Source organism: Terrapene carolina, unplaced genomic scaffold (genome assembly GCF_002925995.2).
Source record: "Terrapene carolina triunguis isolate 2854851 unplaced genomic scaffold, T_m_triunguis-2.0 Scaffold508, whole genome shotgun sequence".
In the NCBI taxonomy this organism is placed as follows: Eukaryota; Metazoa; Chordata; order Testudines; family Emydidae; genus Terrapene; species Terrapene triunguis.
The window spans coordinates 868,253-894,013 of NW_020664859.1; the positions used below are offsets into that span (position 1 = coordinate 868,253).

General features: G+C 46.9%; 1 protein-coding gene across 1 annotated transcript; it reads right to left on the reverse strand.

Moving 5' to 3' along the window:
- Positions 1-3,197: 3,197 nt before the first annotated feature.
- Positions 3,198-22,756, reverse strand: LOC112118026 (ectonucleoside triphosphate diphosphohydrolase 8-like). Its single transcript, XM_024216225.2, has 9 exons — positions 22,634-22,756; positions 19,462-19,579; positions 15,505-15,655; positions 13,455-13,614; positions 12,238-12,471; positions 10,967-11,239; positions 5,312-5,422; positions 4,139-4,276; positions 3,198-3,380 (listed from the first exon to the last, which is right to left on the reverse strand). Exons 1-9 carry the CDS (start codon positions 22,754-22,756, stop codon positions 3,198-3,200), a joined length of 1,491 nt encoding a protein of 496 aa, XP_024071993.2.
- Between the last annotated feature and the right edge of the window lie 3,005 nt (positions 22,757-25,761).

Consider the following 25,761-nt stretch of genomic DNA (forward strand, 5'->3'; position numbering starts at 1 on the left):
TTTACTTTCACAGACCATGTCACAGTTTCTCTTCTCTGCTCCTTGTAAAAATTAGTTTGCTAATGAAATAAAGTAGGAATAAATGCAAAGTCTCTGCACTTTCTCCAGAGAAAGTAAAACCCAAGGCCTAGCACTAGCAACAGAAATATTGATTAGGAAACAAATCACAGAATTTGACAGAAAATGAAGGCAGGGGATGGAAGACAGTGATGGAGATGGTGTTGCAGGCAGAGAAGAAATAGGATGAAATGTACTCCAGTGCATGGGCCAGGGAAAGACTTGTATCCCACTCGAGGCCTGGCTGGATTTCTTTGGTGCAGAGACCTTTTTCCCATTGGAACTATCAAAGAGGCCAACCTTCAAACATCCACTCAAGAGCAAAATTCCCATGGCTCTCGTTACTGACTCATTTAAAGATTTTTGGGGGACAGTCCTCCCACCCGCCTGGGGGAGCAAGCAGAGGGAGGGAAACTACTGGAGATGAACTGGATTTGGGTGGTACACAAGGGTGGAACCAGGTGCTACTTGATCGTAGGCCAAGGAACCACTGAAGGTGGAACCACTGAAGGCCCCATTATCCCGGGAAAACCCCCTGGGGACTGAGATGGGAACAGACTCCCTTTGGGAAGACTCCGACTGTTATTCTGATATAGCTGCTAATCCTCACTAACACTTTAACACTCAGTTCGCCTTTTAATTAACGTGCCATTGATTAAATCCATAAGGTAAATTGCAATGGAAAAGTCTCATTAAAGTTATATCAAATGCAGGATTGAGCAGCTGTCAGCTCTAAATTTACCAGAGACCAGAGCTAGGGCTTGGATCTCATTTAACTGCCGCAGACTCAGGTGATGCCTTCCTAACTGCTAGGGTGGGTTTGCACTACCTGTCGGTCCTGGCAAAGCCTGGCATGGCAATGTATAGCCCTTAGCATGAATTACTGGACCATGTACCAGTGCACCCACAGTGCAAGGGAAGGCTAGCAGCATGAGTCCCTCAGCAGCCCAGAGTCCCTACCTGTGGGAGCAGAGATATGGTTTCGCAGGCCTGCCCCTCCCAAGAATGTTTGTTAAAAACCAGTAGCTAGAGCCATTCAAGACAATGTATGTATGTAACCTGCGGTGGGAGAGCATGGGACTCATGTTAGAGCTCAGTGAATAACTGACTTTTTTCAGACCTCTGCAAGTTCCAAAAATTTGAAAAAAACCACAAAAATATGGTTCTGCTCAAGCTGAATCCAAAAATTCCAGTGGATCAAAAATTTCCATTGTTTGGATTGACCCCAAATGCTTTGTTTTCAGGCATCGTAAAAGGGCTAGATTCACACAATGGCCAGCAGAGGAGGACTCCTTCTTACAACTTTTAGCCCAGAAGTTAGGAGAATGGGTCTGATGCCCCCACTCCACTTGAGGTGGGCTAGAGATTTGAACTCAGGTCTCCCCCCTTTACAGAAAAGGGCCCTAGCCACTGACACAGGGCTCTCTAGGTAGCGGCTGCTGAACCTTTCCCACTGGGTATAAATATTTATTGGAGCAGGGACTTGAGTCTCATCTATTGCTAGGTGAGTGCCCTAACCACTGGGCTATGGAGTCAGTCTGTGCTGGTCTCTCTCTCTCACCCATTGACTATTCAAGCATAGGCGGCCGGTGACCCGGTCAGTGGGGGAGGCTAGACCCCGAACCCTCCCCTTGTGCCCAAGGCCCCACCCCTCCCCTTCTGCCCCTCTCCCCTGCAGGATCCCAGAGCACCCCCGCCAGCCCCAGAGCACCGGGCAGCACGGCCCTAGCACCAGCTGCCTTGAGTCCCTGCAGGAGGCAGGCCAGCCAGCTCCAGCCAGGGCAAAGTGCTGGGAACCTCAGGAGGGGGCCTGGCTTGGGGGTGGAGCGTGGGCAGGGCAACGCTAGGCTGTTTGGGGAGGCACAGCCTCCCCGTGCCTACGATACCCGCCACCCATGTTATTCAAGTATGTTGTACGAAGTGACAGTGTTTCATAAGAACAGCCACACAGAGTCAGACGAAGGGTCCATCTGGCCCTGTGGCCTGTCTGCTGACAGTGGCCAGGTGCTTCAGAGGGAATGAACAGTTTCAACAGGAGAGACTGAGAAAGTCCCACACCAAGATATCCTGTAGCCTGGTGGTAAGCACACTCCAAGTGCATTTTCCACTCTACAGCAGGGGGAATTGAACTTGCATCTCCTACATTGCAGGTGAGTGCGCTGACCACTCAGTGCAAAGGTGGTAGGAAGTCAGATCCTACTCCAGCCGTCTGGTGAACGGCGCTTAAGCCCCTTGTGACTCTAGCCTGATTTTTTTTTTTTTGGGGCCCAAATTATTCAGCAAATTTGTGTCAAATTCACAAATAGTTTTGGGTTGATTTTTCAGCTAATAAACCATATTTTTCTGAAAAATAATGCGTTGCTCTACTCTTGCTCCCTCCACTGTTTGGTTCATGCGAGAGGCTTGTGAGCCTGCTACTTGTTGCAGCTAGGGGCACTAGGGCGAGATTTTTACAGGTATTTAGGCATCCAAAGATGCAGTTAGTCACCTAATGGGATTTTCAAAAGTGCCTAAGCCCCTAACTCCTATTGAAATCAAGGGGAGTTCATAAGAACACAAGAACGGCCACACTGGGTCAGACCAAAGGCCCATCTAGCCCAGTATCCTGTCTTCTGGCAGTGGCCAATGGCAGGTGCCCCAGAGGGAATGAACAGAACAGGTAATCATCAAGTGATCCATCCCCTGTCACCCATTCCCAGCTTCTGGCAAACAAACTAGGGACACCATCCCTGCCCATAATAGCCATTGATGGACCTATCCTCCATGAATTTATCTAGTTCTTTTTTTAACCCTGTTATAGTCTTGGCCTTCACAACATCCTCTGGCAAGGAGTTCCACAAATTGACTGTGAGTTGTGTGAAAAAATTTAAGTTAGGCACTTAAATGCTTTTGAAAAAAATCCCACTAGGTGCCTATGAGCATCTTTAGGTGGCTAAATACCTTGAAAACTGCAGCCTCAGGGGGTAGTGGCTCCCACTCCTCATGTGATATAGGGCCTAGTTTAAATCTTGCTATAGGGTCAGTTATGTTCCGTGGGTGCCCACCCCTCAAGTCTCCATTTAACAGGGTGTCTAAGGCCTCTCATTAGTGGAGGGTGCGAGGTGCTGAAGCCCTGGCCATCTGCTCCTGCTGAATGGCTCCTACCACAGGATGTATATGAGCAAGCCGACGAGGCAGAAAGCCAGAGTCAGGACAATGAAGAAAATGGCAGCGGCCCAGAGCCCGTACTGCTGCCCTTTCACTTGCTCCGGAGCCTCCGCCGGGATCATGTTGGTGAGGTTCAGCATGTAGCCCAGGGTCCAGCCAATGTCCGTGTTTGCTGCCTGCCCAAGGAAAGAGCACCCTGGTATTAAGGGGATGACCAGTCCCCAAGAGGTGTGAGCTACTAATAGGGAGGGATAGCTCAGTGGTTTGAGCATTGGCTTGCTAAACCCAGCATTGTGAGTTCAATCCTTGAGGGGGCCCCTTAGAGATCTGGGGCAAAAATCTGTCTGGGGATTAGTCCTGCTTTGGGCAGGGGGTGGGACTAGATGTTCCCTTCCAACCCAGATAGTCTATGATTCAATTCTCACAGGGAGATGGGGATGCCCAGATTCCTGACCTGCAGTGTGCATAGTATGCTGCCTGAGCATCACTGGCATGGGCACAAGGAACAAAGGCTGTCCTTGCTCTGCAGAACACAGACTGTGGCAGCAAAACACCTTCCCAGCCCTTGGCTTCCAAAGCCTGCCATGGGGCACAGGGGAGTCTTTCTCATCATTGTGGGTCCTCATCATAAAACCACCTCATGATTTTTGCCACAACTGCGCACAGTCCATCAGCCCTCGCTGAAATGCAGCAGGGACCCAGAATCGCAGGACTGAGGTGCACTGGCAGAGCTGTGGGCTGGAAGAGCAGGAGCATAGTCACTGCAGTGCATCGTTAAGGCTGGAGAGGAGCAGGCATGGACTAGCAGGGGTGGCAGCCATGCCCTTCGGCCCCAGAGGTGAGAGCACTTGCGCCACCAACTGAGCCATGCTGACTCCAAGCAGGTTGACGTGCGATTCTTCCTCCTAGCCTCTGCACTCGGACTCTCGCTTACCTTCATCTGGAACTTGATGCTGCTCCAGCTGGTTTGGTTGAATTTGTAGGCCTCGAGCAGGAGCACCAGGATGTAGTTGGCGTTGGCACAGTACTCTCGCAGCCACTGCTCTTTCTCTTTGGGGTAGCTGGATTTCAACTGGGGGTAAACAATCAGCACAGGGGAGAGAAGGGACATGAACACCAGCAGCGTGACAGGAGCTCTGAGCCTACAGCAGGGGCAGACTGTGTCCTGGCAGCTCCCTGACAGCCTGAGGTGTGGAGGGAGGGATTGATGGCCCACATCTCTCCAGGGTACAGAGACAGGTGCTTGCTCATGGACCAGGCAGGTATTTCCTAGCTCATCAAATGAGCTGTGATCGAGCAACTGGGCTGGCTGCCCCACCCCAATGTTAATCATGTACAACATGGCCATGACCTCATTCTCTGTCCCCAGCGGGACCAATGTCCAGTCTGCCTCTGCACTGCCCTGCTCTCCCCAGCCAGGGGGCTGTGCGCCCACTCCAACAACACCCGCCCTTCTGTAGGCTGGATCTGCGCTGAGAGTGTCCCTGTGCGCCAGGCCAGACGGGGGGTTGTACAGCACAGCAGCTGGGTACATGCGACCTCAGCAGTGAAAATTCCTCTGGTGCTGACTGGCTGTTCCCACTCCTCGGCCCTGTGTGGGAGTAACATTGGTCATCCTGGGGAAGCTGCAGGACGTTTTCTGCAGGAGGGAGATGGTGCTTTGGGTAGTTTTGTCCCCTCCCCTTGATTTAAATTAATCACTCAGGACCATTTGACTCCTGATGGTGGCCAGCTGGGAGCCCATCAGCATGGCTTCTGGCTGCCACAAAGGGTACCACGGAATGACAGGATGCGCTGCCTCCCACCAGAGTGGGAGCGTGCTGCATCCACAGGGCTTCAGGCTCCTGCCAGCCTGGGGAGAGCGGCTGGGCCTAGGAACTGAGCCTGCACCCCGTGGGCAGCTCAGAGCAGAGATCACTAGCCCTCTGACTATTCCCAGGGCATTGAGCTTGGTGATACCACCTACCCCTTCGATAACCCTGGCCTGCCTTGTGCTGTGGGGCCTCCCCTGGGAGAGTTCCCTTCCCCCTCCCCTCTTAGGACCCTTTGCTTTGCAATCCCCCCTGCCTGTTCCCTTGTAGCCTCCATCCCCCCTCACAGCACGTACGTCTGTCCAGTTTCTTGCACAGAACTTCTGGACAGTGTCCTCGACAACGGCCAGGGGCTGCCCACTGGTCAGGTTGAGGAAGCTGAAGGTGTAGTAAAAGGCAGAGAAGGCCTGAAAAGCAAGAGACCAATAGGTCAATAGGAGGCCTGAGCATGGGCTCCATTGTTGGCTTGACTTTGAGGAATATGATCTTGTGCATAAAGTACCAGCCTGCAAACTGTGCTCTAGCACTTCTCCCTTTTACCAGCTCAGGGAAATCCAGTCTAGGGTTGCCACCTTTCTCATGGCTGGTAACCAGACCCCTGAGGCCCCGCCCCCTTCTCTGTTCCTTCTCCCGAGGCTCCTTCCCCATCACAGGCTCCTCTCCCTCCCAGCCCGGAGGTGCCACGTCTGAGGTACATCTCCCACACATCCTAGGGGTAAATAAGCACAATGTGCACACCCATGGGGGGATTTTCATTTACACACACACACACACACACACACACGGAGATTTGCTTCATTAGCAAACCCGTTCTCGGGAGCATGGGAAGGGAGCTCCCCCTTTTGCACATACAGCTGGGGTGAAAGGGAGGACTGCTCGCTATATTTACATGGATGCTCCAATTGGGGGACAGCGTCCCCTTATTTGCACTGGTACCTAAGAGAGAAGAAGGTCCCACCCCTTGCATGCCCAGTGGGAGTGTGGAAGGAAGAGAAACAGGTACTCCCCCATTTGCAGCACACCTGCCTGAGAGAAGAAGAGGAGAGCACGTCCCCCCACTTGTTGCACACCCACCCACTTCCCGCACCCTGTCAAATTCCAGACTCAGAAACTTTCCAAACTTTCCCCAGTTGGGCGGTTAGGAGTGGGTGGGACAGGGAGAGCTGTAGGCTGTGATTGGTTTGGCGGGCAGGGTGCAGGGCTGTGATTGGCTGGGCTCTGTCCCCCTCCTCCTGAGAGTGGCGAGCGTTCACTGGGTAAGCGTCTGTCTGTGAGTTAAATTCAAATCGGCAGTGAGCGACTAGGGGTGCCACCGTGGAAAACAGATTAAAAAAACGGACATTGGGGCTCGTGAAATGGCACCTGACACACAACATAAGAACATAAGAATGGCCCTACTGGGTCAGAGCAAAGGTCCATCTAGCCCAGTATCCTGTCTTCCGACAGTGACCAGTGCCAGATGCCCCAGAGGGAATGAATAGAACAGGAAATCATCAAGTGATCCATCCCCTGTCACCCATTCCCAGCTTCTGGCAAACAGAGGCTAGGGACATCATTCCTGTCCATCCTGGCTAATAGCCATTGATAGACCTATCCTCCATGAATTTATCTAGTTCTTTTTTGAACCCTGTTATGGTCTTGACCTTCACCACATCCTCTGGCAAGGAGTTCCACAGGTTGACTGTGCATTGTATGAAGAAATACTTCCTTTCATTTGTTTTAAACCTGCTGCCTATTAATTTCATTTGGTGACCCCTAGTTCTTGTGTTATGAGAAGTAGTAAACAACACTTCTGTATCTACTTTCTCTACATCAGTCATGATTTTATAGACCTCAATCATATCTCCCCTTAGCCGTCTCTTTTCCAAGCTGAAAAGTCCCAGTCTTATTAATCTCTCCTCATATGGAAGCCGTTCCATACCCCTAATATTTTTTGTTGCCCTTTTCTGAACCTTTTCCAATTCCAATATATCTTCTTTGAGATGGGGCGACCACATCTGCACATAGTATTTAAGATGTGGGCATACCATGGATTTATATAGAGGCAACATGATATTTTCTGTCCTATTTTCTATCCCCTTCTTAATTATTCCCAGCATTCTGTTCGCTTTTTTGACTGCTACTGCACATTGAGTGGCTGTTTTCAGAGAACTATCCACAATGACTCCAAGATCTCTTTCTTGAGTGGTAACAGCTAATTTAGACCCCATCATTTTATATGTATAGTTGGAATTATGCTTTCCAATGTGCATTACTTTGCATTTATCAACATTAAATTTCATCTGCCATTTTGCTGCACAGTCACCCAGTTTTAAGAGATCCTTTTGTAGCTCTTCGCTGTCTGCCTGGGTCTTAACTATCTTTAGTAATTTTATATCATTTGCAAATTTTGCCACCTCACTGTTTACCCCTTTTTCCAGATCATTGATGAATATGTTAAATAGGACTGGTCCCAGAACACACCCCTGGGGGACACCACTATTTACCTCTCTCCATTCTGAAAACTGACCATTTATACCTATCCTTTGTTTCCTATCTTTTAACCAGTTACCAATCCATGAGAGCACCTTCCCTCTTATCCAGTGGCAGTTTACTTTGCATAAGAGCCTTTGGAGAGGGACCTTGTCAAAGGCTTTCTGAAAATTTAAGTACACTATATCCACTGGATCCCCTTGGTCCACATGTTTGTTGGCCCCCTCAAAGAATTCTAGTAGATTGGTGAGGCATGATTTCCCTTTACTAAAACCATGTTGACTCTTCCTCAACAAATTATGTTAATCTATGTCTGACAATATTGTTCTTTATTATAGTTTCAACCAGTTTGCCCGATACTGAAGTCAGGCTTACAGGCCTGTAATTGCTGGGATCACCTCTGGAGCCCTTTTTAAAAATTGGCATCACATTAGCTATCCTCCAGTCATCTGGTACAGAAGCTGATTTAAATGATAGGTTACAGACTACAGTTAATAGTTCTGCAATTTCACATTTGAGTTCTTTCAGAACTCTTGGGTGAATACCATCTGGTCCTGGTGACTTATTGCTGTTTAATTTATCAATTTTTTCCAAAACCTCCTCTAATGATACCTCAATTTGGGACAGTTCCTCAGATCTGTTTCAGAGTTCCTCAGATCTGTCACCTAAAAAGAATGGCTCAGGCCTGGGAATCTCCCTCACATCCTCAGCCATGAAGACTGATGCAAAGAATTAATTTAGTTTCTCCGCAATGGCCTTATTGTCCTTGAGTGCTCCTTTAGCGCCTTGATTGTCCAGTGGCCCCACTGGTTGTTTAGCAGGCTTCCTGCTTCTGATGTACTTAAAAATTTTTTTTGCTATTACTTTTTGAGTCTTTGGCTAACTGTTCCTCAAATTCTTTTTTGGCCTTCCTAATTGTATTTTTACATTTCATTTGCCAGTGTTTATGCGCCTTTCTATTTTCCTCACTAGGATTTAACTTCCACTTTTTACAGGATGCCTTTTTGCCTCTCACTGCTTCTTTTACTTTGTTGTTTAGCCACGGTGGCTCTTTTTTGGTTCTCTTACTATGTTTTTTAATTTGGGCTATACATTTAAGTTAAGCCTCTATTATGATGTCTTTAAAAAGTTCCCATGCAGCTTGCAGAGATTTCACATTTGGTGCTGTACCCTTTTATTTCTGTTTAACTAACCTCATTTTTGTGTAGTTCCCTTTTCTGAAATTAAATGCTACAGTGTTGGGCTGCTGTGGTGTTTTTCCTGCCACAGGGATATTAAATTTAATTATATTATGGTCACTATTACCAAGCGATCCAGCTATATTCATCTCTTGGATCAGATCCTGTGCTCCACTTAGGACTAAATCAAGAATTGCCTCTCCTCTGGTGGGTTCCAGGACCAGCTGCTCCAAGAAGCAGTCATTTAAGATGTCAAGAAACTTTATCTCTGCATCCCGCCCTGAGGTGACATGTACCCAGTCACTATGGGGATAATTGAAATCCCCCATTATTATTATTGAGTTTTTTATTTTAATAGCCTCTCTAATCTCCTTGAGTATTTCACAGTCACTATCACCATCCTGGTCAGGTGGTCAGTAATATATCCCTACCGCTATATTCTTATTATTAGAGCATGGAATTTCTATCCATAGAGATTCTATGATACAGTTTGATTGATTTACGATTTTTACTTCATTTGATTCTATGCTTTCTTTCACATATAATGCCACTTCCCCACCAGCACAACCTGTTCTGTCCTTCCAATATATTTTGTACCCTGGTATTACTGTATCCCATTAATTATCCTCATTCCACCAAGTTTCTGTGATGCCTGTTATATCAATATCCTCATTTAATACGAGGTTCACCCATTTTATTATTTAGTCTTCTAGCATTGGTATATAAGCACTTTAAAACTTGTCTCCTTTTAGCTGTCTGTCATTATACAATGTAATTGAATGGGACTCTTTTTTATTTGATTGTTTCTGATCAGACCCTGCCTGTATTTTATCATTTTCCATTCTCTTGTCCTCACTAGGACATAGAGATTCTCTATTAATAGATCCTCCCCTAAGAGATGTCTGAACCACGTGCTCCTTTGCACCTGTCGGCTTTCACCCAGCCCTTAGTTTAAAAACTGCTCTACAATCTTTTGAGTATTAAGTGCCAGCAATCTGGTTCCATTTTGGTTTAGGTGGAGCCCATCCTTCCTGTATAGGCTCCCCCTTTCCCAAAAGTTTTCCCAGTTCCTAATAAATCTAAACCCCTCCTCCCTACACCATCGTCTCATCCACGCATTGAGACCCTGCAGCTCTGCCTGTCTAACTGGCCTTGTCTAGCAGTCTATGGGGACTGATCTGTTTAGATTTGTTTTCTTTATTTATGTATAACTGTGAAGATAATGTATGTGGATTATAAAATAGCCATGTTGTGTTTTAAAATCAAAGTTATTAGTTATTATGTTTCTTTATAAGATTTTATAAAGTAGGCACTTAATTAAGTTAATTCCTTTTGTTCCTTTTGGGACTTGAATGTGGGGAGATTGACTCTGTGCAATCTCCTGGCTGAAAATCCTTAGAGGCTGAATTCTGGGTCTCCAGCTGCTTTTCTTTGTGAATTGGGGTTTTTTAGGCACTGGAGAAAGGCAATGAAGTGAACTCTAGCCCACCCAAAGGTTACACAAAAACCCACAAACTGGCAATTTTGATTCAGAAATTTGCAGTGCCTCATGGGAATTGTAGTTCAGGTACCTCATCCCCTTTCTCCTCCATGGGCTGTGCAACTCAGCCAGCCTACACCTCCATGGGACTCCCACGATGCACCAGCAAGATGGGGAGATGATGGGATGGGAAATGTTAGTTCAGACAGAGAACCCAGCCTCGACAGGAGAATGGGGCATGAGGCACCCGAACTATAATTTGCATGTCGCAGCAGCAGCTCCGGAGGATGTGGTTTAATGTTGGCCAAGCCAAATGAAATATTTTAATTTGCTTCCACAAACTGAAACAAGACCTGTCATTGAGATCAACAATTCTCAAAACAAACAAACAAACAAACAAACAAACAAACAAAAGCCTCAAAAAAACAAACAAGCTCTGGGAGTTTTTAATACACAGTTTTAAAATTTTCCCTGGAAAGCTCTTCTCCCTTCCATTTTCCTACCACTGCTAGTGAAGGGCCACCCTGGGCCAGGTCACCAGTCCATTCTGAAAAGCACTATGATTTCTGTTTTGCAATACATATTCCCTCTCTGTGCTGGCACATAGGAAGCTGCATTCCCTTTGCTCAGGGCAGCAGCCAGCCTGGGCTGGGCTGGTTTGGGTTTGCTGCATCTGAGTTTGGGGCTTCAGCTCAGTCCTGGGCAATTAGGGGCTGTGAGGGAGGCATGCTCAGCCTCTCTGAAGGGGCACAAAGGGGCACCCAAAGAGAACAAGGGTTTAGAGATTGTTCAGAAGAGGGGTCAGAGAGGATTTGCCTTACAAAGAATTCCCCGTTGACCGGGGGCTGGTAGATCCCATCGAATGTGCAGGGCTGACTCTGGCCGCATGCCGTGAAGTTGAAGATCTGTTTGATGGCCATACGGCACTCGGTGGCATTCCCTGTGCCCACCAGCGTGGCGTTCCAGGAGGCTTGGGACGGGGTCTGTGCATGAGAGGCAGTGCAGGGCATGCTGTGAATGGAAGCTGCTGTGGTAGTTTCCTGGTATCCTTCAGGGTAGCAGGGGTGGTTAACGGAGCCCTGGACCTTCATGTTCTGGGAACAGTGAAATCACATGGTCATTCATAGAGTGAAGACTCATTCCTATCCCCTGCCCTCATTAAACATGATGGGGCATCCCAGCCTGAGGGCAGGAATGTACTGGGAGTCAGACAGGACTGGCAGGCAGCTCAGTGAGAGGTTTTCCTTTTAAGGCCACTGGCCCAGCTGCTGGGGCTTCTTACTATGGAGTTGTATTATCATCAGATTGATTGTTGGCTTTGTCAGACCCAGACCTATCTGTGCATCTGCAGCCCCCTGCTCTCCCTCTCATGCGAGCCTCTTGCGGCTCTGGATGCATGCTGAGCTGCATGGGAGAAGAGTGCAGGGGCTCCTAGAGGCTACAGGTGTTGCCAAGCCTCGGAGACCCAGCAGCCTCCCCAACTCATCTGGCAAAGTGCAATTCAGATCCTTCGGCATTGCACACAAACCCTCATGGCCATGTGGCCTCTAAGGTGAGCGTGATGTGATCCCCACTGAATCTCTATAAAGCAGGAGGCTGAATGGTGGACAATGCTAGAATCTCTGAACCCTGGCAGTGTCTGCAGCCTTGACAAACCCCCCACCCTGGCCCTAGCTCAGGGTCCCCACAACACATAGGTACCTCTGTAGCCATGACTGGAGATGGCATCTCCTCCTCCTCCCTTGTACATCTCAGAAGGGCAGCATCAGTCAACCCCTCCTGTTCTCTCCACTGTTCCTGCCTTACAAGGCCTCCATCAGCCAAGCCCCTGCTTCTCTCCTCGCCTCCCAGGGATACCTTGAAAAATTTCCCAGCTTCAAGCCTCTGCTCCCCTCCTCTCCCCCATGCTCCTCCCAAGGCCTGCTTTATACCAGATGCTGCTCCTCATGACCCCCCCGGGCCCCGCGGAGCCTGCTGCAGGTGCTAAGCCCCCTCTGATGCTGCTCCCTGTGCTCCCATTTGCATTTAATAGAAACAAAATCCTATTGATAGAATGAGGATAGAGTCAAACCGCCACCAAACGTTCTCTCACTTCTGTTATTTTCAGGATCAGCTGTTTCAGCGCCTGATTCTGTCCATAGCAGAGATAGCTGTGTGTGTAGATAGTGTAGGTAAACCCATAGAGCCTGAACTTAGAGGCTTTTGTCTGGTCGGTAATTGGACCAATGGGGATAAAGCTGATTTGGGTTGATGCTCCTCCGAGGTCCAGTGCACCCAGGATCTTGGCTGACTGAGGATGGATCCAGTCACGTTGTTTGGGAGAGTACTGCCAAGACAAAACAGAGATCACATGGAGAGACAGTCCAGTCTTGAGTTATTCCTATGGGATGCGAGCTGTATAAGAACCGGTATAAAAACAAATGGAATTGAATCAAATAGAATAAAACAGAAGGGGTTAACTGCACTGCAAAAGTCACCTGCCTACAGAATCTGAAAATATAGCCTCTGAAAACTCTTGGAACTGAAATTTGATCTGGTTTCACCCAGGAGTGACCCTTGATTTCCTTTTAGTGTTTAACAGGGAAACTTATTTATAATTTTTCCTTCTCTTTCATCTGTAGGCTTACTAATGGCAGGTTTGTTTGTGTCTGTGTCATCTGATACTGTCTCTGGGATAACTGCGGTTCTGAGGTGTCAATAGCTTATTGGTCATGGGGTTTTTAAACTATAACATCATCTGAGAATGATATTGCATCATACTGGAATACTGGGAGCTGGCTGGCTTGGGGGTTGATACTCTAATAGGATAAGGAACCTTTCACCCAGGGCTGGCTCCAGGCACCAGCTTAACAAGCAGGTGCTTGGTGCGGCCAAGGGAGAGGGGCGGCATGTGCGGCAATTTGGGGGCGGCAGGTCCCTCACTCCCTCTAGGAGCGAAGGACCTGCCGCTGAACTGCTGCTGCCGATCGCGGCTTTTTTTTTTTCCCCCCAATTGCCGCTGCCGATCACGATTGCGATCGCGGCTTTTTTTTTTTTTTTTGCTTGGGGCGGCAGAAATGCAGGAGCCGGCCCTGCTTTCACCCCTATGTTACTAGCAGTAACCAGTCTGAAAGCTGTCACCATCTGACTGCTGCTTAGTGTGGTAGCCTCCATACAAAGTTAGATAGTTTCTATCCAGTCCTTCCTGGGCATTATCATTGTGGGCTGCTGTCAATCCAGTACCTTTCATCAGCCTGAATTAACTTACACATTTAAGAATCTAAAATAATAATAGCAGAGAGGGGTGTTTCCATCTCCCATTAGCCACACCTTGGTGAAGGAGTCCAGCAGATAGTTGATGGTGATCCAGCCATAGGCTCCTTCCTCTTCCCCTGTAATGATCCGAGCCCCGTGGAAATTCACAGGATACTGTTGTATGGTCTTAGCGACTTCATTCAGGACCTGGTCTGCAGCTGACTTGTTTTCCATGCTAAAGGGTGTGCAAAGGGAAAGAGTCACCAAAACAATGGAATCAACAGCACTGAGAAAATGCAAGGACATTCTATTTCATAGACTTTGGATTTTTGCAGCAAACATTCCACACTGCAGGAGATTAGTAGTTTTACACGTCTCTTTCTGCTAACTGAACCCAAACTGCATTTTTGTCTTGACTTGGAATCACGTAGATAAAAGCAAGGTAAAAATAACACTGCTCTCCTTCTTTCATGGAACATCACCCCAGGTTCTGTATATTTGTTTCATACCATCTGTCTTTATTTGCTTTAAGTATTTCATAGATTTGTAGATTTTAAGACCAGAAGGAATCATTATGCTCTAGTGTGACCTCCTGCATAGCACAGATCCTAGAATTCCTGCATCAAGCCCAGGAACTGCAGCTGAACTAGAGTGTCTCTTTTGGAAGACATGCGCCTTGGTTTGAAGACTCCAAGTGATGGGAAATTCATAGCTGCCAAGGCCAGAAGGGACCATTGTGCTCATCTAGTTGGACCTCCCGCACAGCACAGGCCACAGAACCTCACCCACCCACTCCTGTGATAGACCCCTAACCCCTGGCTGAGTTACGGACGTCCTCAAATCATGATTTAAAACTTCAACCTATAGTTATAGTCTAACCTGCTATAACACAGGACATAGATCTTTCCTGAAAAGCTTCCTAGGCCATATGAGACACATCCAGTCTTGATTTAAAAACGTGTAAGTTATCAGCTTTGCTGAATTGTCCACAAAGTGTCAGAGCTAAACCAAGGCGCCTCACAGCAGCAGACACTTGTTCCCCATTTTGAACCTAGATTTTGTGACAAAGTAATGGAGCAAAGAAAGTACCGTAGACAACAACAGGACTATTACTAGGGTGCTGTCCATCTGAGGGGGAACTCATTAAAGGCTGTAATTACACTGTCTAGTCCCAGACAAAATCTTTAAAGACAGCAAACTCATTGTAACTTTGTAGTTATAAAAGACTGTGGGAGAACGGATGTTCCCGTGGTTAGAGTGCTAGCCTTTGACTTAGGAGACCTCTGTTCATTTTCCTGCTCCACCACAGCAGCAATCCTGTGTTACTTTGGGCACGTCGCTTAGTTGCTCTGGGCTTACCCCCTCCATCTGTATAGTGGGGGTAATAGCATGGTCCTGCCTCGTGAGGACAAATACATTAAAGATTGTGCTGTGCTCACACAGTACAGTACTAGGGACCATGTATGTAATTCCAAATTAAGGATGATGCTTTGAAAGTAACAATTCAAAGTTTAGGTTCCACAAAATCCTCTATCCCGCCCTCACCCCCACCCCCACCTGCAGGGCCGGCTTCAGGCATCAGCGAAGGAAGCAGGTGTTTGGAGCGGCCAATGGAAAGGGGCAGCACGTCTGGGTCTTCAGCGGCGGGTCCCTCAGTCCCTCTCTTCCTCTTAGAGCTGCCACCGAAGAATGAAGCAGCACAATTGAGCTGCCGCCAAAGTGCCGCCGATCGGCTTTATCTTTTTTTTTTTTTTTTTCACTTTGCTGCTTGGGGCGGCAAAAAAGCTGGAGCCGGCCCTGACTACCTGGAGTCTGTTCAGCAAGAGAGACTCCATGTGGATGGGTGGTATCATTAACAGTGAACTTCTCCCTCCCACTGCCACATCCAGGGCCAGAGGCCCAAGGGCTCAGCATCCCCAGTCAGGGCCAAGTTTTCTGGAGAGCTCGGCACCCAGCATGCACCCAGTGTGCTGAGCTCTACTGAGGATCTGGTCTCTTTCTTAGGTGCTAGAATGGGAGCTAAGGGTGCCTGTGAGTGCTGAGCCAGCTGTAGCCATACTGGGCTGGGGGGTGTTGTGTCACCACAGACAGCCTTTTGTTTACCCCAGAGACCCTGTGTTATTACCTCAGCAGCCTCATGCCTGCTGTAGCTCCAAGGTATACTGGTACCTCCCTCTGTCTCTCATCAGGAATGACCTTCAGGGCATCCTCTAGACAGCTCCGGAGGGACACACCAGCTTTGGGAGGGTCATTGGCGTAGCTCGATATGCCAGGTCCTGGAACATAGTTATGTTGATAAGAGTGACTAGGGATGGGGCAGGGTGCAATGAGAGGACGTAAGGGGCTGAGGCCTGGTACCTCATGGGGGTGTGATGGGTAACCTGCTTGTGAATCCCTCAGTAACCACGTCACTCAACTCTCTGCTTCGCCTCCTGAAGCATGATCATTAGGTGGGAGGAGCCAGGTGGCATGCAGGCTGTGCTGTAGTGGGCAGTCTCTCACTCCAGGCCAGGAGACAGGGACCACCTTCATGTTGGCACTAGGCAGCACAGGCTGGGTTATTCTGAAAGCCAGGCATCCAGGCAGAATCACAGGGTCTGTTTGTGTCCAGAAGCCTCAATAATGAATCCTCTTTATTTCCATTACAGACTAGCCCTGGCTCCCCTCTACTGGGAGGTAAGATCACAGGAGGCCATATTGTGCCTTTATGGCACACTTCTGTGCTGCAGGGGCCACCTGTAACCTTTCAGTGCTTCTCACCATGCCAGCACAGTACCCAAACCTGTGGTCAAAACTCCTACATAGGAAGCTCACTGCAGAGATACAGGCCGCAGAGTCCCAGCTCAGCAGAGGCATCTGCGTTCATTGGCCCTCATTGCAGCCATTTGTTCGTGGAGACCGAAAGAGGAATCGGGCCCAGAAAAAAAAAGCAGAGATACTGGAGTGTTTCAACCTCCCCAAAATAATACAGGATAAGTTTAGCAACAGGTGAGCAAGCAAAGACTCCAGGGCCCAGCCCTGCCTGCTAACGGGAAGCCTGGGATTTCTGCTTGGCTCAGCCTACCTTTCCAGCACCACTCAAAAACTGACATCAGGGAGATCTCATTTAACCTGGGAAAATTATTGCACAGTGAGAGTCCCTCCTGCAGGGAAGTGGGAAAAGCCCTGCAGCAGCAGATGAGCTTTGCTCTACCGATTACATTCTGGCACAAGATCTCATGCCATGTTGCCCAGGGGACTGGTGGAGTGGTGCATTGAACGCTGTTTTGAAGTTGTAAGCGATCACTTTTAGTCCTCAGGGGTTTTCCTGGTCCTGCTTGCAGGTTAGGGGGCTCTGTAAGGAAGTGTGCAATCTGACTCTTCAGCAGTCTGTCTTCAAACACCCAGCCTACAGCGAGGTGGAGTGAGATGTGTTTGCCTTAGGGAACAGGCTGCTTTATTCGCTCTTGTTCTGGGGTTCTTGTGTGTTATTGTTCTGAATTCTAAGAAATAAAGTAGTGTTATATTTAGGGCTGTCAAGCAATTAAAAAAATTAATTGTGATTAATTGTGTGATTAATCGCACTGTTAATAATAGAATATCATTTATTTAAATATTTTTGGATGTTTTTTACATTTTCAAATATATTGATTTCAATTACAACACAGAATAAAAAGTGTACAGTGCTCACTTTATATTTATTTTTGATTACAAGTATTTGCACTGTAAAAAACCAAAAATAGTATTTTTCAATTCATCTAATACAAGTACTGTAGTGCAATCTCTTTATCATGAAAGTTGAACTTACAAATGTAGAATTATGTACAAAAAAACTGCATTCAAAAATAAAACAATGTAAAATTTTAGAGCCTGCAAGTCCACTCAGTCCTACTTTTTATTCACCCAATCGCTAAGACAAAGAGGTTTGTTTACATTTGCAGGAGAAAATGCTGCCTGCTTCTTGTTTACAATGTCAAGTGAAAGTGAGAACAGGTGTTCTCATGGCACTGTTGTAGCCGGTGTCGCAAGATATTTACGTGCTAGATGCGTGAAAGATTCATATGTCCCTTCATGCTTCAACCACCAATCCAGCGGACATATGTCCATGCTGATGACAGGTTCTGCTCAATAACAATCCAAAGCAGTGCAGACCAAAGCATGTTCATTTTCATCATATGAGTCAGATCCCACCAGCAGAAGGTTGATTTTTTCTTTTGGTAGTTTGGTTTCTGTATTTTCCGCATTGGAGCGTTGCTCTTTTAAGACTTCTGAAAGCATGCTCCACACCTCGTCCCTCTCAGATTTTGGAAGGCACTTCAGCTTCTTAAACCTTGGTTCGGTTAGAAATCTCACATTGGTACCTTCTTTGTGTTTTGTGAAATCTACAGTGGAAATGTTCTTAAAATGAGCATGTGCTGGGTCATCATCCAAGACCGCTATAACATGAAATATATGGCAGAATGTGGGTAAAACAGAGCAGGGGACATACAATTCTCTTCCAAGGAGTTCAGTCACAAATTTAATTAACACATTATTTTTTTAACGAGTATCATCATCATGGAAGCATGTCCTCTGGAATGGTTGCCGAAGCATGAAGGGCCATACGATTGTTTAACATATCTGTCACGTAAATACCTTGCAATGTCAGCTACAAAAGTCCCATGCAAATGCCTGTTCTCACTTTCTAGTGACATTGTAAATAAGAAGCGGGCAACATTATCCCCTGTAAATGTAAACAAACTTATTTGTCTTAGCGACTGGCTGAACAAGAAGTAGGACTGAGTGGACTTGTAGGCTCTGAAGTTTTAGATTGTTTTGTTTTTGAGTGCAGTTATGTAACAAAAAAAAATCTACATTTATAAGTTGCACTTTCACGACAAAGAGGTTGCACTATAGTACTTGTATGAGGTGAATTGAAAAATACTGTTTCTTTTGTTTATCTTTTTACAGTGCAAATATTTGTAATAAAAAATAATATACACTTTGATTTCAATTACAACACAGAATACAATGTATATGAAAATGTAGAAAAACATCCAAAATATTTAATAAATTTCAATTGGGATTCTATTGTTTAACAATGCAATTAAAATAGATTAATTGCGATTAATTTTTTTAATCATGATTAATTTTTTTGAGTTAATCTCGTGAGTTACCTGTGACTAATCGACAGCTCTAGTTACATTGTAACCTTCCAGCAAGAGCATTTTAACTGCTCTGTGTGTGTGTGTGCCATGAACATAAAAGCAGGCAGGGTTCCTTCACCACATTTGTTGCAGTGAGCGCTGGCAGGTTCGGGGGAGACTCTGGAAAGCCATATCTTCATTCCCAGTGAGGAGCAAGACTGGAAGCCAGGGATTCCTCCCTATCTTTTCCCTCAAGGGTAGTGGCAGTGTTCCTATCTCCTGCTCAGCCAGAGCAGAGGAGGAAAGGGAGATGATTACCCTCTTGGAATGCAGAACTCAGTGATAATTCCTGCATTCCAAGGGGGTTGTCACAGTGTACCTTGCCTCTGGTGGTACACTATAGTGCACTCTATCACTATAAGAGGAGTGAAAACCTATGCAGATGCCATGAAGCCACCCTGAGCTTCCACTCACAATAGATGGAGGGTCACTAGAGGTGGGTTCTGTTGTCCCTCGCAATATAAGTGAATCCAGACAAGGGGTGAGGGATAAGTGCTGTGGACTCATCTCTCCATGCAGTGTCACTTCTATGACTGAGTTGCCTGTGTCTATAGACAACTGTGGCTAGCTGTGATGCACCCCAAAGTGCTGAGATTTTGGAGGCTGCCCTGAAAAGTTCCCCCCAAAGCCCAAGGTCAGGTTGATTTGCTGTGGCCAGAGGCTGTGCATGGTGCCAGGGAGCAACTGGAAACAGGAATCCCTTGACTTCAGGCAACCTAGATGCAGCAACTCTTGCTATAACCACTGTGCTTCCCCAGTGTCAGTAGCGCACAATCGTCTTCTGTAGAAGAGACTTGACCACCAGACTCTTACACTTCATCCAACATTTCCACCACCTAGGTGCCCTGCTGCATAAGAAATCTCAGAGGAGCTCTGAACCCATGGTGTTTCCCTCACAGCGGGGCAGGAATACTGACCTTGGACATTACAGGATAACGTCTGGCTGACCACTCCGGTGTCATTCGTTTTGTCAGATGTCCACTGGTAGACGAACAGAGAGGTGTGGGATGAGCCTGCATCAAACACCATCCCGTACTGGAAGGCATAACCAAAACATGATGGGTCTGGTAAGCCAGAGCAGAAACTGGGGCCTTCCATCTCCCTGCACTAAGGTTTGCTCAGGGGCTGAATAGGTCAGTGAGAGTTAGAGACATGTGCTTCTGCTCCTTAGCCGAATGGGCCTTCTGATGTCATAGAATCATAGAATCATAGAATATCAGGGTTGGAAGGGACCTCAGGAGGTCATCTAGTCCAACCCGCTGCTCAAAGCAGGACCAACCCCAACTAAATCATCCCAGCCAGGGCTTTGTCAAGCTGGGCCTTAAAAACCTTAAAACCTGTGCCTCAGTTGAAGGTAAAGTAGAAACAGGCTGGTCCCTTGAGCATGTTGCCTCAGCTAATGTACACTGGCTAACTCCACTGAAGTCAATCGGTTTCCAGCCCTGCCCCTGCAGTCCACAGACTGATGATAATTTACACCATCAGCGCAACTGCATTTTCTTTGTTGCAGTTTTACTGATCTTTTATTTTCTTTGTTGGTTTAATGTTCATCAGTGTGGTTCAAAGATGCCATATTGACAGCCTGAAGAGCTCACCCCCAGAATACAGGCTACGATGATGTAAGCTTCCTCCCTTCCATGTGCCGCAGTCCTGTACATGTCTGGGGGTTGAGGGAAGGTCAGTCACTGCACTGCTCATTGGGAACATGCATATGTGCACTGAGACCAGAATCCAGAATTTCTTCTCAGCAATCCATCTTTCCCTCAGTGACTGCACCAACAATTCCATCATGCAGCATTTTCAACATCACAAACTCAGATCTGTGCAATCTTATGTCTGTGGCATCTACAGAGGCTCTGATGTGTTACAGGACTTTGCTGTAGGGCAGAGGTTTCTCAGAACTTTTCAAAGCATGGGTCACAACTTACTAGAGATTCCCAGACAAACACTATGCTAACACAGAGTTAAGGTTGAGAGTTCATATGAGTAATTTAGGGTAAAATACATCACAAGGATTGTGTAAGTATTCCCAAATCCAAGCATTATAAACCTGGGAAGTTCAGAGTTAAAGTTACACTTAAAAGAAATCTAAATATGTTAAGCTATGAAACTGCACAATTAGGGTACCCACACAACCTTAACTCTGCCTTTATGTGACACCATGCCAGATCCATAGGAGTATGATGCAGGCATTTTAGTATATGTTGTACCACAAGATATTAACTGATTTGGAATTATGGATTTTCTTTTTCTTTCCCCCCATCCTTGTGGTGAGCCACAACTGGCCCCTCTGGACTCCTATCTCTGGGACACCTCCTCTGATTCACAATCACCCGGGCCACCTGATCTCCCATTTGCTATCTCAGGGACCACTTCCCCTCCCATTCATGGTTATATAACATCTCTATGGCAACTATGACAATTGTTTACATGAGCAAGTAACATTTGGAAAGTCTTTAGGCTGGGATTTCCAAAGAGACGTAAGGGACTTAGGTGGCCAAATCTTGAAAGTCAACAGGGGCTGGGCACCTGAGCTCTCAGAAAGTCCCAGTTTAGATGTACATTAAGCTGTATGTTTATGGGATGTAGCAGCCGGAAACAAGGAGACTTAGGCTGTGTCTACACGGCCACTTTCGGCGCTAAAACTTTAGTCATTTAGCAGTGTGAATAAACACTCCCCGGAGCGACAAAAGTTTTAGCGCTAAAAAGCGCCAGTCTAGACAGCGCTTTATCGCCAGGAGCCACGCTTCTGTTGATAAAGCTACCACCCCTCATTCGGGGTGGTTATTTTTTATCGCCGAGAGAGCTCTCCCCCAGCGATAAAGCGTGACTATATTGCCCATGTCACTGCGCTGCCACGGCCATGCTGTAATGTGGGCAGTGTAGTCGTACCCTTAGAACCACGTGAGCAGCCACCTGTCTCCGCGCCACCAGCAAGTCTCTGCAGACCACTGTTGGAGCACTGCTGTTGTAGGATAAAGTGGAAGGAGGGAGAAACTTTGGAGTGAATGAAAATGATCTCTCACAGAATGTCTACTTCTGACATTCCCCCAAAGCGGTAGCAGAGTAGATATGACCACTCTAGCTTTCCTATCCAGGCAGTCCCACTGGGCTTAGGGTGAACAGCCATCCTGATATTATTGGGACCATCCTGATATATTGGGGCTTTGTCTTATATATGCAACTATACTCCATAGGCGCCAACTTTTGCCCCACCCCCAGCCCCACCCCAGCTCCGCCCCTCCCTGCCCCTATTGGATCGCTCCTCAAATCCCCACCCCGGCCCCGCCTCCTCCCCCAAGCGCGCCAGGTTCCCCCTTCCTCCCAGGCTTGCCGCGCAAAACAGCTGTTTCGCGGTGCAAGCGCTGGGAGGGAGGGGGGAGAAGCAGGACCCAGCGGCATGCTCAGGGAAGGAGGCAGAGCGGAGGTTAGCTGGGGTGAGGGGCAGGGTGGGGTTTTTCCCCGTGGGTGCTCCAGCCCCGGAGCACCCACAGAGTCGGCGCCTATGCTATACCCCTCTATCCCTCCAATTTTTCACACTTGCTATCTGATAACCCTAGCTGGGCTTGCATGGATTTAAACAGAGGGCTGAGCACATAATGTTCCAGCTCCATGTTAATTTCTGCACCTCCACCAAGTCTGTCACAGTGTAAGAGTCCTTTTGAAAATATGCTGGGATTCAGCATTGGGGATGGCATTGGGATGGGTTCTTAATTTGTAAAGGCACAAAATTATGTTCTCTTCTTCCAAGCTGGCCCAGACAGAGGTCTTTGATTAGAAGTTTGCAGAGTGCCTAGCACAATGAAGCCCTGATGCTGACTGGGGCCTTTCGTTCCAACAGCAATAACAATAACCCTGCAATTTCTTGTGTGATCTGTTGTATTTTTCAAACACATGTGGGGTTCTGCCTGTATTTCACTTTTTCTTCAGTATGCAGGGAGGTTGGGAAGTCTATACCTGCAAAGCTATGGCAATGCACTTTTGCTTGTTGCTAAAAATATTGACTTATAAAATTTTTGGTAAACTCTGAAATTTCCAAGCACCCATACAATGCTACTGGCCTCTGTATTCTGTAGCTCAGGGACTCACCTTGTTGTTAGGTGCAAAGGAAACATTTTGGATCCTCACCAGGCTGAGAATGAGGACGATGGATGAAGACACAGCCAGCGCTACCAGAATGGCAGGGATGTAGCGTCTCAAATCGATGCTCATTTTAAAAGTCACCTGCAAACACACACACACATGCAGAAAAGTAGAAGGGCAGTTCAAAGGGTTGGTTCGATGTGGCCACTGGGGATCATCGCTGTTTAGCAGACAGCAAGGGTTTCCTATCTGCAAAATGGGGATCATGATTCTGACCTGCTTTGTAAAGAGCTTTGAGATCAATTGATGCTGTAGAACAGCTAGGGATTATCAGTATCCCTCAAAGGCAATGTTCCCCTCTGGCCATTCATGGGTCAGCCTCTGTCTTTACATTTGAGGCTTATTTTTTCAACTGGACATTTTGGAGACATACAGCTGAGAAGTCCATTCTGATCCCTGGCCCTGAGCCCTGTGCTCTGCCCTACAATTGCTAAGTTGGACTTTATCCTCAAATCAATGAAAATGCAATGCAAAAACTACCACTGTAACTGGCACTAGCTGGCTGCTTCAGCAGAGGCTGAACTTCCCCTTCCACTGTGACCGTGATTTATACCTGCCTCTGGAAATTTCCATTACTTGCGTCTGATGAAGTGGGCATTCACCCACGAAAGCTTATGCTCCAATAGTCTTAAAGGTGCCACAGGACCCTCTGTTAATAATAAGACAGTGGTGGTAATGCAGCACATTGCAGGCAGCACGTAGCTCTGCACAAGATGGTTTGTCCAGGGGAAGGGTGTGTCCGACTGGACGTTTGCCTCCGGTCATGTTCAGCATGGACTTGGCCAATTTAGAAAGAACTGCCAAACATCTGTGTATCCAGGTCTCATGCTGAGTGTGAGACATGGAATCCTGGTGGCTCTGCCAGGTGGCCAAGTCCCTCCCCATCCTCTGTCTGTGAGTCTCTAGAGGAGCGAAGTCTGATTCTCCGCCTGCCTGAAATGATGTACTGCACGCCATGGAAAGCAGCCCTCGCTACCATGGTGACAGATGCCTACCGACTGGGGTAATACATAACTAAATGAAATATCTGCCGTCACGAAGCCTCCCATAACAGTTCCCACTGGGGTCACCACCTTGTTCCCATAGATCCTCCATGGGTGACTATTAGCAAAATTTCAATATATTTCCATACCATTTTCCCTTGTCCCGATGGCCTCCCCTGTGGCTGATGGTTCAGAGGACAGTAAAGAGTCCTCACAATGTACCAGCCAGTTGTGCAGGGGGGATGAATTCCTTCCAGACACCTGCTGGTGACTGGTTCGCTTCCTGGTGAAATGCATCACATTCTGCATCTCTACAGTACAGCCAGTGCTGGCCCGTTCCCTTTTAACATCCTGTTAGATAACCTGACACTGTGCCCATGTGGCAGGGTGTTTCCTTGGCTGACCTCATCATGCACATTGAAGGGCAGTATACTCAATAGCCTCATACAGTGACCCTCCTTCCCTACTATTCCAACTCTGAACCCTGCAGTGCATTTCAAGGTGCACTGGGGTGTCTGATATACTAGATATATACTTTAATCTATCTATCTATCTATCTATCTATCTATCTATCTATCTATCTAGTACATACATGCACAATACAAACTGGATACCTGAATGCAATGGGGAACATTTAATACATAGTACTGTTGCGTAAATGAGTTTCTGGAGATGCAGCTTACATTAGTTCCCCAAACTAAATGAGACCAACAAAAGGATTTTTTGCTGGTATAACTGCATCTGCACAAGGGTTTTTGATGGCACAGCTATTTCAGATGGGGTGTGTGTGATATTTTTATACTTCTTGCTGACATAGCTATGCCAGTACAATTTCTAAGTATAGAGCAGCCTCAAGTAAATTTCTTGATAATTTTGCTAAGAAGATAATTTCCCCAGGCAAAAACTTTGTTACTAAGTTTTAGGGTTGTAAATATATATTGAGAAAATGATCTTATGAGGAAGTTGTAGATATAAGAAAAACAAGTGGTTTGAAAGCCAGGAAATTTTACGTGAAAATGAAAATAAATGTGAAATATGCAGTATTGGTGTAGCCATGGGCCCAGGATATTAGAGAAACAAGGTGAGCGAGGAAAAGATCAACCTCCCTGGGCAATTTATTCCAGTGCTTAACCACCCTGACAGTTAGGAAGTTTTTCCTAATGTCCAATCTAAACCTCCCTTGCTGCAGTTTAAGCCCATTGCTTCTTGTCCTATCCTCAGAGCTTAACGAGAACAATTTTTCTCCCTCCTCCTTGTGACAACCTTTTATGTACTTGAAAACTATTATGTCCCCTCTCAGTCTTTTCTTCTCCAGACTAAACAAACCCAATTTTTTCAATCTTCCCTCATAGGTCATGTTTTCTAGACCTTTAATAATTTTTGTTGCTCTTCTCTGGACTTTATCCAATTTGTCCTCATCTTTACTGAAATGTGGCACCCAGAACTGGACACAACACTCCAGTTGAGGCCTAATCAGTGCAGAGTAGAGTGGAAGAATTACTTCTTGTGTCTTGCTTACAATACTCCTGCTAATACATCCCAGAATATTTGCTTTTTTTGCAACAGTGTCACACTGTTGACTCATATTTAGCTTGTGATCCACTATGACCCCCAGATTCCTAGTCAACATACAGTTCCCTACATCACCTAACACCCAGTTATAAACTTGTAGTGACATTCTTCCACTGGCCTTCTCTGGCGATGAAAGAATATCACTGTCTCAAAAGGTGGGCTTAGTCACGGCGCTGACTTTCTCTGCACTGACATCAATGAGGGGAATGCTCCAGTAATTATTTTACCCAAGTGTGCCACAGGGATTAGCATTACCATGCTTGCAAACAGTGCCACAGGATGTCTAAAAGACCATCTAATGCTCCACAGTGAAGACTATGGTCAACAGCTCTGTTCCTCTGACACAAGGGAACTCTCTACAATAAGGGTAAACCTTGTTCATGTGGAAGACAGACCTTTCTTGGGAGCCAGTCTGGGACTGGAACTAAGGACCAGGACTGGAACTAAGAATTAAGTTTAGGCTTGAAATTAGAGGAGTTAAATTCTGGAACAGCCTTCCAAGGGGAGCAGTGGGGGCAA

What these genes read in the sequence shown, in the direction of transcription:
- LOC112118026 (XM_024216225.2), bottom strand. Translation starts at nt 22,756, where the DNA reads ATGAGCATCGATTTGAGACGCTACATCCCTGCCATTCTGGTAGCGCTG. An exon ending in TGCTGGACTCCTTCACCAAG is followed by an intron (nt 12,472 to 13,454) that starts GTGTGGCTAATG and finishes TTGTCTTGGCAG; the next exon opens with TACTCTCCCAAACAACGTGA. An exon ending in GTGCAAGAAACTGGACAGAC is followed by an intron (nt 4,277 to 5,311) that starts GTACGTGCTGTG and finishes GTTTACCCCCAG; the next exon opens with TTGAAATCCAGCTACCCCAA.